We start from the raw sequence: 11,277 nt of genomic DNA, 5'->3' as shown, positions 1-11,277 counted from the left end.
GGAACTGGGGCGCGTTGTCGTTGGCGTCCAGCACCGAGATCACCAGCTCCATCGTGCCCGTCAGCGACGGACGGCCCCCGTCACTCGCCGTCAACACCAACCGGTGCACAGGAACCGTCTCGCGGTCCAGAGATTTCGTCAGCACCAGAAACAGAGTTTTACTACGCGAGTTAGTGTGCACCTCCAACACCACCTTGCAGTGGCCCGATAACAGAGGGGAGCCTTTATCTCTTGCTTCTACCATGAGCTCGTAATTATCCATTTCTTCGTAGTCTAATTTTCTTTTTAGTCTGATTTCTCCTTTGTTTCCGTCGATAGAGAACATTTCTTTAATTTCTTCAGTGACGTGCCTACTAAATAAATATACAATTTCACTATTGATCCCTTCGTCCAAGTCCGTGGCACTGAGTGTGATTAACAGAGTTCCGGGCTCTGCACCCTCTAAGACTTTCACATTATAAACCGACTGGTTGAACTGGGGCGCGTTGTCGTTGGCGTCCAGCACCGAGATCACCAGCTCCATCGTGCCCGTCAGCGACGGACGGCCCCCGTCACTCGCCGTCAACACCAACTGGTGCACAGGCAACGTCTCGCGGTCTAGCGGTTTCGTTAGAATAAGAGCTAAAGACGCTCTCTGGTCGTTATTACCCTGATCATCAAGAGCGAAGTACTCGCTGGGGCTGAGTGTGTAGGAGAGCTGCGCGTTGGCGCCCACATCTGCATCCGACGCGCCCTCCAGCGGGAAACGAGAACCCGGCAGAGACGATTCCGCGATGCTAAAGGCTTCTTCGTTAACGCGGAAGACCGGGGCGTTGTCGTTGATGTCGGTCACCTCCAGCTCCACGTGGAAGACGCGCAGCGGCCGCTCCACCAGCACCTCCAGCCGCAGGGCGCACGGCGCGCTCTTCCCGCACAGCTCCTCCCGGTCCAGCCGCGAGCTCACCACCAGCGCCCCGCTCGCCCCGCTCACCTCCACGCTCCACCCGCGGCCCGGCGACACCAGGCGCAGCCGACCACCCTCCCCATCCACCGCCTCCAGGCCCAGGTCCTGCGCCAGACGGCCCACCACCGTCCCGGCCTTGGCTTCCTCCGGCACCGAGTACCGCACCTGACCAACCACCAACGAACACGCCGCCTCCACCAACACCACCGCCCGCAACACCACACCCCAACTCACGACCATCCTCCCCGCTGCACCCGCCGCCGCCGCCGCCGGCACCCGCCCGGGTCCCGCACGGCTCCCCGCTGCCGCTGGACTCTCCCCTCAAAGGCTCCCCAATAGGCGCCTGGCGCCGCCCCGCGCTTCGTCGCTCCGCCCGGCCCGGCTCTCCGCATCCTTTCTCCCGGTTATGGCAGCCGTGACAGCGGCTCAGGGAGGAGCTGCCGTCCTCCTGCGGGCTCACGGCGCCTTCGCGGCCAACAGCGGCACCTGGTGTCCGACCGCGTCTGCTTCTGCGGGCAGCCTTTTCCTACCGCATTCCCGGGTTCCGCAGCGGGGCTCCGGTCGGGGAATGACAGGTCGTGGCTCTGCCCGCTCGGCTGACAAGCTCCGCGGTTTTTCTTCGTCAAAAACGATAATAGGTGATAGCAGAACTTTCTCTTTCTCTTCTCTTTCTCGTTTCTTCTTATCTCCCTTGTCTTTTTCCTCGTCTCCTCCTGTCCTCGTCTGCTTCTTTCCTCGTCTCCGTCCTGGTCTCTTTCCTGTTTCATTCTCTTCCCCTCGTCTTCCCCTTCTCTTCTGTCTTCATTTTCTCTTCCCTAAAGGCACTTGATATATATACTTGCCAAAATGTTTTCTAAAGGTCTGTATTAACCCAGGAATCACACTTGAGAAGGTCTTCAATTTCCGCAGCGGGGCTCCGGTCGGGGAATGACAGGTCGTGGCTCTGCCCGCTCGGCTGACAAGCTCCGCGGTTTTTCTTCGTCAAAAACGATAATAGGTGATAGCAGAACTTTCTCTTTCTCTTCTCTTTCTCGTTTCTTCTTATCTCCCTTGTCTTTTTCCTCGTCTCCTCCTGTCCTCGTCTGCTTCTTTCCTCGTCTCCGTCCTGGTCTCTTTCCTGTTTCATTCTCTTCCCCTCGTCTTCCCCTTCTCTTCTGTCTTCATTTTCTCTTCCCTAAAGGCACTTGATATATATACTTGCCAAAATGTTTTCTAAAGGTCTGTATTAACCCAGGAATCACACTTGAGAAGGTCTTCAATGAAAAGAACCTACCCCACTTCTGCTTTCCAAACTTGATCTTCCTTACACGTTGCTGATGGGGCATATCTCATGAAAAGAACCTACCCCACTTCTGCTTTCCTAACTTGATCTTCCTTACACATTGCTGAGGGGGCATATCTCATTGAGTTTCCTCATTTATTTCTTCCTTTGCGAAGAGAGTTCAGCTGTTTCGTCTTAGAGAAGAAAACTGTATCCTTGATCTTCAACCTATAGGAAGTACTCAGGTCTCCGGAAGATACAGATTCACGTGGAAATTTTTTGTGTCTACTGCAGCAACACTAAAAACAAGCAGAAACTGCTTCCTTTTTTCGTGGTTTCATGATGGTGATGTAGCTGATCAATCCCATGCACCAAATCCCTTGGTTTTCATACAGTAAATAATAGAGTATGGACATCATATTACAAAACTCTGAGTTTATCCATAACATAATGGTTTTGCCTTTTGAAGTATAACTCAAACCTAAGAAACCAGCAATGCATACAAATTTCAAACCCTTTCAACTCCATCGGTGACTGTCTAACTCATAAACCACAAACCTCAAGTCCTCTTGGAAGGGTGAAATAGCTCGGGGAACCTGAGCTCTCTAGTAGTCTTGATGTGTCTCAGTAAAGCATTTCCTTTAAGTTTTATTCTCCACTTGAGCTGCACAATGAATGACCAGTTATTTCTTACCTTTTTAGGCAGGCAGGCGCTCACAGTACAGTAAAACAATGTGCCCTTTGCTGATGGAGATGAGCTGCTGCAGGATACAGTACTGTCATCCACCCATCACATAACTGAAGACAGCACAAAAGATTTGCACTACTGCTCTGGTAAGGTACAGTTCATCTTACAACATGTTCCCAGGCTCCCACCTCATCCACTTTTATAAATGCATCAGGGCTCCATCTCTAAACAATTACAGACACTTCCTGCTACCCCACCATACAGCCCAGGCAGCAACACAAAACACATATCACACAGTAGTGATTTGCTGGTTCCACCACAGAAGCATCAACGATGCAACAGGAGGTCAAAACAAAAATGAAGAGACCCAATGCTAAAAAATTCCAAGTAGGTCTTGTCGATAGGTCATCTTTAATTACACTTATTGCTATTCTAACATTTGTCTTGATTTATTTCCAGGTCTCCGTTGTCAGGGCCAAGTTCAGGGGTCACTTTTCAGGGAAGTTCACAATTTCAGGGAAGTAGGGCTGGAAAGGCAAACCGGTTTTGTCCTGCCTCTTAAATCCTTGCTGTATTGCCAGTGTTTCTAGATCACCAGCTCCATCGTGCCCGTCAGCGACGGACGGCCCCCGTCACTCGCCGTCAACACCAACTGGTGCACAGGCAACGTCTCGCGGTCTAGCGGTTTCGTTAGAATAAGAGCTAAAGACGCTCTCTGGTCGTTATTACCCTGATCATCAAGAGCGAAGTACTCGCTGGGGCTGAGTGTGTAGGAGAGCTGCGCGTTGGCGCCCACATCTGCATCCGACGCGCCCTCCAGCGGGAAACGAGAACCCGGCAGAGACGATTCCGCGATGCTAAAGGCTTCTTCGTTAACGCGGAAGACCGGGGCGTTGTCGTTGATGTCGGTCACCTCCAGCTCCACGTGGAAGACGCGCAGCGGCCGCTCCACCAGCACCTCCAGCCGCAGGGCGCACGGCGCGCTCTTCCCGCACAGCTCCTCCCGGTCCAGCCGCGAGCTCACCACCAGCGCCCCGCTCGCCCCGCTCACCTCCACGCTCCACCCGCGGCCCGGCGACACCAGGCGCAGCCGACCACCCTCCCCATCCACCGCCTCCAGGCCCAGGTCCTGCGCCAGACGGCCCACCACCGTCCCGGCCTTGGCTTCCTCCGGCACCGAGTACCGCACCTGACCAACCACCAACGAACACGCCGCCTCCACCAACACCACCGCCCGCAACACCACACCCCAACTCACGACCATCCTCCCCGCTGCACCCGCCGCCGCCGCCGCCGGCACCCGCCCGGGTCCCGCACGGCTCCCCGCTGCCGCTGGACTCTCCCCTCAAAGGCTCCCCAATAGGCGCCTGGCGCCGCCCCGCGCTTCGTCGCTCCGCCCGGCCCGGCTCTCCGCATCCTTTCTCCCGGTTATGGCAGCCGTGACAGCGGCTCAGGGAGGAGCTGCCGTCCTCCTGCGGGCTCACAGCGCCTTCGCGGCCAACAGCGGCACCTGGTGTCCGACCGCGTCTGCTTCTGCGGGCAGCCTTTTCCTACTGCATTCCCGGGTTCCGCAGCGGGGCTCCGGTCGGGGAATGACAGGTCGTGGCTCTGCCCGCTCGGCTGACAAGCTCCGCGGTTTTTCTTCGTCAAAAACGATAATAGGTGATAGCAGAACTTTCTCTTTCTCTTCTCTTTCTCGTCTCTTCTTATCTCCCTTGTCTTTTTCCTTGTCTCCTCCTGTCCTCGTCTGCTTCTTTCCTCGTCTCCGTCCTGGTCTCTTTCCTGTTTCATTCTCTTCCCCTCGTCTTCCCCTTCTCTTCTGTCTTCATTTTCTCTTCCCTAAAGGCACTTGATATATATACTTGCCAAAATGTTTCCTAAAGGCCTGTATTAACCCAGGAATCACACTTGAGAAGGTCTTCAATGAAAAGAACCTACCCCACTTCTGCTTTCCAAACTTGATCTTCCTTACACGTTGCTGATGGGGCATATCTCAGTTTCCTCATTTATTTCTTCCTTTGCGAAGAGAGTTCAGCTGTTTCGTCTATAGAAGAAATCTGTATCCTTGATCTTCAACCTATAGGAGGTACTCAGGTCTCCAGAAGACACAGATTCACGTGGAAATTTTTTGTGTCTACTGCAGCAACACTAAAAACAAGCAGAAACTGCTTCCTTTTTTCGTGGTTTCATGATGGTGATGTAGCTGATCAATCCCATGCACCAAATCCCTTGGTTTTCATACAGTAAATAATAGAGTATGGACATCATATTACAAAACTCTGAGTTTATCCATAACATAATGGTTTTGCCTTTTGAAGTATAACTCAAACCTAAGAAACCAGCAATGCATACAAATTTCAAAGCCTTTCAACTCCATCAGTGACTGTCTAACTCATAAACCACAAACCTCAAGTCCTCTTGGAAGGGTGAAATAGCTCGGGGAACCTGAGCTCTCTAGTAGTCTTGATGTGTCTCAGTAAAGCATTTCCTGTAAGTTTTATTCTCCACTTGAGCTGCACAATGAATGACCAGTTATTTCTTACCTTTTTAGGCAGGCAGGCGCTCACAGTACAGTAAAACAATGTGCCCTTTGCTGATGGAGATGAGCTGCTGCAGGATACAGTACTGTCATCCACCCATCACATAACTGAAGACAGCACAAAAGATTTGCACTACTGCTCTGGTAAGGTACAGTTCATCTTACAACATGTTCCCAGGCTCCCACCTCATCCACTTCCATAAATGCATCAGGGCTCCATCTCTATACAATTACAGACACTTCCTGCTACCCCACCATACAGCCCAGGCAGCAACACAAAACACATATCACACAGTAGTGATTTGCTGGTTCCACCACAGAAGCATCAACGATGCAACAGGAGGTCAAAACAAAAATGAAGAGACCCAATGCTAAAAAATTCCAAGTAGGTCTTGTCGATAGGTCATCTTTAATTACACTTATTGCTATTCTAACATTTGTCTTGATTTATTTCCAGGTCTCCGTTGTCAGGGCCAAGTTCAGGGGTCACTTTTCAGGGAAGTTCACAATTTCAGGGAAGTAGGGCTGGAAAGGCAAACCGGTTTTGTCCTGCCTCTTAAATCCTTGCTGTATTGCCAGTGTTTCTGCATCCTCTTCTAAGAAGTTGGAAACAGATTAAACCTGAATCTCGCTGCATTCTCCCAAAGTAAACATCACCTTGAGAGACTACAATGAACCACAGTGATGACACGGGCCACAAGTTCTGAAATCAAGCAGTCAACACTATTTGCCAGCATGGCTCTTGCTCACAGTTACCGAGACATCTCCTGAGAAAGGCAAAATAAGCCATGCTTTCTATGGGGGGAATCAGGAGTTTCCTGTGTTGTCCCAGTTTATACCCACATGATCATCATAAGGCATGCACACAACGAGATGCAAAATAAAAGTTTATTTTAAATAGTATTCTCAGGAAGGGGAGGAGGGAGGAAAGAAAAGGAAATACAAAGCCTATAACTGTATGGTGCGTGGAACTGACAGAGTCAGGAACCACAGCTGAGGTGCTCTTACAAATATATTTGCCCACCAGAAACATGTCCTCTAGCAATACATCTTGCCTAATTTACCACTATAGCTGCACATTTTTCATACCTACCTTGGTTCATGCTCTTATGCCATTTATTAGAAAGGGAAAGGGATAACGGGAAGTGCTTCTGATATCTTTCCCATGCCCATAGTAATTCTGTGGTACTTCATAAACTAATATATGCCATGCAGGTGAACAGAGAAGAACCTGGAGTAACATCTGCAATCAGATTGCATGATCCCTGTTTCAGAAGAGAATCAAAAAGGAGGACAGACTTCTGGTTAAGAAAAGACTGAAATCAGCACTTCCTACCAGTCAAAAGCAAAAAGTTCATTAAAACTGCCCTACCTGAAAGACAGGAAAATGCACACAAATTAAGACAGTCCTTCAATATGAAAGAAGGTTGAAAGAGGCATTTGGAGTTCGGATTAACTACACAGATGGCAGGAAAACCAAACCTCGAGCAAGATATGGTCAAAACTGCAGTGGGGCAGAGATCTTTGCCAGTAATTGTGTCATTTAATAGTTTATCAAGGGATGTCAAAAAGTCATGGAGAGTGATATAACAAAGGTTGCAGGAGATGTTACCCTACAGAGCAGTTCTCTCTGCTGAGAAGAACTGCAGAAAGAGTTAATGACCCTGAAGATTTAGGTGGGAAAACGGTAAAAGATTATCCATGCAGGAAACCACAGAGCTGAGCAGATGAGGAGAAAAAGTGAGGCTTTGACAAACCGAGACTGTGACTGACTCTGAAACAAATAATTTCAGGTTCTGAAATTACATCTTTTGCACAGAAAAAAACAGTGACCTGGATATATCAGCTCTGCTCTCAGTGCAAACTAAAAAGGTAAGACTTATGAGACCACGGAAGAACACAATGCATTTCATTCAACTTTACAGAAATATAAGGTTCACCAACACTGAATATTTTGAGAGGGTCTTTCACTTCTTAACATGGAAAGAAGAAGAGAGAAGACCAGGAAGGGTTTCAGAGAAGGACAGCAGGATGACCAAAGATTCAAAGTAGCTTCTCTTTGACAGATATTTCCTTGTGTTAAAACATAAAAGACTGAAACTGGATACGCAAGGGCTATCCAAAGAAGAAGTATCGTGAAGAAAGTAGGTGTAAAGACAGGAAAAAACTAGATTGCGCAACACTGAGAGAAACTTAGATATGTCCATCCTCTAGGACATATTTGGACGGAAAATATCCACATATCCTTTAAATCCCAGCTTATACTCTCGATCTCCCCATCTGGTCTACAAAAGATACGAGGTGCTAAAGCAAACAGGAGACCTTACCGCACCTTCAGTTAGATATAAAGAAGTAAAACATCACGTTTACTAGCATTGAGGTCCTGACGCTACGGACAATGGCGTGAAACGGATCCAAGCAATTCCGATCGACAGGAAGAGGAGAAAATCCCATTAAATAACGCAGCAGACAAACAACTTGCAGAAGAAAACAAAAGCAACGCTGCAGTCAGCAACCTGAGAGAAAGCACCCAAAAAGCACCGTCCTCGGGCCCCGCGGGCTTAAACCAATTCCCAAAAGAGATTGCCCGGGGGTTGGGACACAGGGGACAAAAAGGCGAGAAGGGGGCGAGAGACGATAACGGGCGGGCACTGACCGTGTCCAGCAGAGCGGGCGGCTCCGGCTGCGTCTCCTTCGCCGCGGGGCCGGGCGGCGGCGGGAAGTTGGGGCTGAAAACCATCAGGTCGCTCTTGCCCGCGCCCTCCGCCACGCACAGGCTCCGGCTCTGGCGCTGCGAGTACGACCAGCTCCCCACTTCGCTGGCGCACACCAGCGTCGCCGGACCGGCCCCCGACAGCACGGCCGCCCGCGGCGCCCACCGCGACGCCCCGTACAGCACCACCGCCAGCAGGAACACGCTCGACACCGCGCAGATCGCCACCACCAGCCACACGTTCGTCGACGACGCTCCCGACGACGACCCAACGCCCTCCGACCACGGACGCAGACCCGACAACGACGACCACGCCACGCACAGGCTCCGACGCTCGCGCTGGGAGGACGACCAGCTCCCCACTTCGCTTGCGCACACCCGCCTCGCCGGACCGGCCCCCGACAGCACGGCCGCCCGCGGCGCCCACCGCGACGCCCCGTACAGCACCACCGCCAGCAGGAACACGCTCGACACCGCGCAGATCGCCACCACCAGCCACACGTTCGTCGACGACGCTCCCGACGACGACCCAACGCCCTCCGACCCCGACCACGGACGCAGACCCGACGACGACGACGACGAAGAGCCCCCCGACGCCGCCGCCGCTGCCTCGCCGCCCTCCACCAGCGACACGCTCAGCGTGGCCGTGGCCGAGCGCGACGGCTCCCCGTGGTCCCGCACCACGATCACCAGCCTCTGACGCGGACCGTCCGCCTCCTCCAGCGCCCGCGACGTCGTCACCTCGCCGCTGTACAGACCCACGCGGAACGGGCCCTTCCCACGCGGCTCCCACAACTCGTACCGCAGCCACGCGTTGTAGCCCGAGTCCGCGTCCACCGCACGGATCTTCGCCACCACCTGACCCGCCGGCGCGCCCCACGACGCCCACGCCCACAGCGACCCCGCCGCCACCGCCTCCACCTCCATCGACGACGACCCGCCCCAGCCACCGCCCACCGACGACGGCAGCAGCGCCGGCGCGTTGTCGTTCTCGTCCACCACGAACACCTGCACCGTGGCGTTGCCGCTCAGCGGCGGATCCCCCGCGTCCACCGCACGCACCTCGAACTGCAGCACCTGCACCTCCTCGTAGTCCAGCGGCTGCAGCGCCCACACCCGACCGCTCTCCGCCTCCACCGACACGTAGCTCGACGCCGCGCGCCACCCCGACGACGCCGACGCGCCCCCGACGCCGCCCTCCCACAGCGAGTAGCTCACGCGACCGTTGCCCGCCTCGTCCGGGTCCCGCGCCCACACGCGCCCCAGCTCCGCGCCCGCCGCGTTGTTCTCCCGCGCCAGCACCGTGTACACGGCCTGCAGGAACGACGGCGCGTTGTCGTTCACGTCCGACACCGGCACGCGCACCCCGCGCCTGGCGCGCAGCGGCGGCGACCCGCCGTCCTCCGCGCGCACCTCCACCTCGTACTCCGACACCCGCTCCCGGTCCAGCGCCTCCCGCAGCACCAGCGAGTACGACCCCGCGAACCTCGACACCAGACCGAACGGCGACGCCGGCCACACCGCGCACCGCACGCGACCGTTCGCCCCCGAGTCGCCGTCCGACACGCTCAGCAGCGCCACCACCGTCCCCAACGCCGCGTCCTCCGGCACCGGCACCGACAGCGACGTCACCCACACCTCCGGCGCGTTGTCGTTCACGTCCAATACCTGCAGCTCTACGCTGCAATGACCCGACAGCGGGGGTGTCCCCTTATCTGTCGCTTCGATTTGTAACTCGTGTAAGCGGACGTCTTCAAAATCCAGGGCACCCGTCAGTCTGACATCGCCCGTCCTCGAGTCAACGGTGAACAGATCTCTGTTACCAACAGGAACCGAACTGACGATGCTGTAAGAAAAGTCGCTATTGAGACCCTGGTCCGGATCCGTGGCGTTCACACGCACCACCAGTGTCCCCTCAGCAGCGTTCTCCGGCAGCTGCACTTTATACACCGACTGGTTGAACTGGGGCGCGTTGTCGTTGGCGTCCAGCACCGAGATCACCAGCTCCATCGTGCCCGTCAGCGACGGACGGCCCCCGTCACTCGCCGTCAACACCAATCGGTGCACGGGCACCGTCTCGCGGTCCAGCGGATTCGCGAGTATCAGGAACACAGACGTCCTGATTTCATCAGAGGATTTAACATCGAGCGTAGGTGCACAGGCAACGTCTCGCGGTCCAGCGGCTTCGTTAGAACAAGATCCGGTTCAATGTTTCGCTCATTCATTTTTTGTATGTCTAGCTGGAAATGCTCGCTGGGGCTGAGTGTGTAGGAGAGCTGCGCGTTGGCGCCCACATCTGCATCCGACGCGCCCTCCAGCGGGAAACGAGACCCGGGAGGAGAGTTCTCCGACGGGCCCCGCACGGCTCCCCGCCGCCGCCGCACGGACGCACCGGCTCTCCTGCCCGCCCCGCGCCGCCCCCCCGCGCTCACAGCCGGGCTCTCCGCCGCACCGGGGCGGAGCCGCCTCGCCGCTCCGCCGCCGTTTCTGAGCCTGCAGCGACACCGTGTGCTCCGACGACGCCTCACACGCTCCGCAGCAAACCGCGCCTCCGGACTCTGGCTGGTTATCTGTTCTCTCGCCTCTGTCTTCCGTTCTCCTCATTCTTTCTCTTTTTTTCTTTTCCTCATTTTTTTCCCTTTCTGCTTTTATTTTCTTCTTCCTTATTCTTTCTTCCTTTCTCTTCGCTGCTTTTGATCTTCTTTTTCTACTTGCTTTTCTTCCTTCTTCCCTCTCTTCTTTCTTCTCTTTCCTCGTCTCTACCTTCCTAATCCCCGTTTTTCCCTGTCATGTCGTCATCCTCCTTTCCTTTGTTGCTCCAGCCTTCTCTCTTCTTTATCCCCGATGGCAGCTCCCCATCGCCTCCGGCGTCTCGGCGTAGACCATCAATGAGGGGACCATTAGCGGTAATTACGGGGCATTAGTTCCCGAGCGCTGTACTGCAGCAGAGGGGGAGGCTGTAGGTTCAGCGCCTGGAGAAAATGGCGCTGCACCCTAGTTGTCTCCTTTATGATTTCTTTCTTTTCCATCTTCCCTCCTTGATTACTTCGTTGCTTCATTTCATCCTTCCTTGCTTTCTATTTCTTTTTTTTTTTTTTTTTCCTCTTTTTAGTTTTCCTTCTTTCTTTCTCTC

The 11,277-nt window shown here is 54.1% G+C and overlaps 2 protein-coding genes across 2 annotated transcripts in view; both read right to left on the bottom strand.

Annotated features, from left to right (window-relative positions):
* Positions 1-4,185, bottom strand: part of LOC106894287 (protocadherin alpha-8-like) — a 61,422-nt gene extending 57,237 nt beyond the window's left edge. Inside the window, exons 1-3 of the mRNA XM_014952893.1 lie at positions 3,488-4,185; positions 1,404-1,560; positions 6-1,245 (exon numbers count right to left, since the gene is read on the bottom strand). Coding sequence (XP_014808379.1) covers positions 6-1,245; positions 1,404-1,560; positions 3,488-4,156 — 2,066 coding nt within the window. The 5' untranslated portion in view covers positions 4,157-4,185. The remainder of the gene's footprint in view (positions 1-5; positions 1,246-1,403; positions 1,561-3,487) is intronic.
* Positions 4,186-4,320: 135 nt separating this feature from the next.
* Positions 4,321-10,748, bottom strand: LOC106894286 (protocadherin alpha-5-like). The gene is made up of 3 exons (XM_014952891.1): positions 10,537-10,748; positions 8,088-10,263; positions 4,321-4,533 (listed from the first exon to the last, which is right to left on the bottom strand). The coding sequence occupies exons 1-3, from the start codon at positions 10,746-10,748 to the stop codon at positions 4,321-4,323; spliced, it is 2,601 nt and encodes an 866-aa protein (XP_014808377.1).
* Positions 10,749-11,277: the final 529 nt, after the last annotated feature.

The sequence above is a fragment of the Calidris pugnax genome, unplaced genomic scaffold (assembly GCF_001431845.1).
Source record: "Calidris pugnax isolate Ruff unplaced genomic scaffold, ASM143184v1 scaffold131, whole genome shotgun sequence".
NCBI classification, from domain to species: domain Eukaryota; kingdom Metazoa; phylum Chordata; class Aves; order Charadriiformes; family Scolopacidae; genus Calidris; species Calidris pugnax.
The sequence above is the reverse complement of the archived record's forward strand: the minus strand, read 5'-3'. Positions and strand labels throughout refer to the sequence as shown.

What these genes read in the sequence shown, in the direction of transcription:
- LOC106894286 (XM_014952891.1), bottom strand. Translation starts at nt 10,748, where the DNA reads ATGAGGAGAACGGAAGACAGAGGCGAGAGAACAGATAACCAGCCAGAG. An exon ending in CGGGGCGGGCAGGAGAGCCG is followed by an intron (nt 10,264 to 10,536) that starts GTGCGTCCGTGC and finishes TGATGAAATCAG; the next exon opens with GACGTCTGTGTTCCTGATAC. An exon ending in CGCCCGCTCTGCTGGACACG is followed by an intron (nt 4,534 to 8,087) that starts GTCAGTGCCCGC and finishes TTTTTGACGAAG; the next exon opens with AAAAACCGCGGAGCTTGTCA.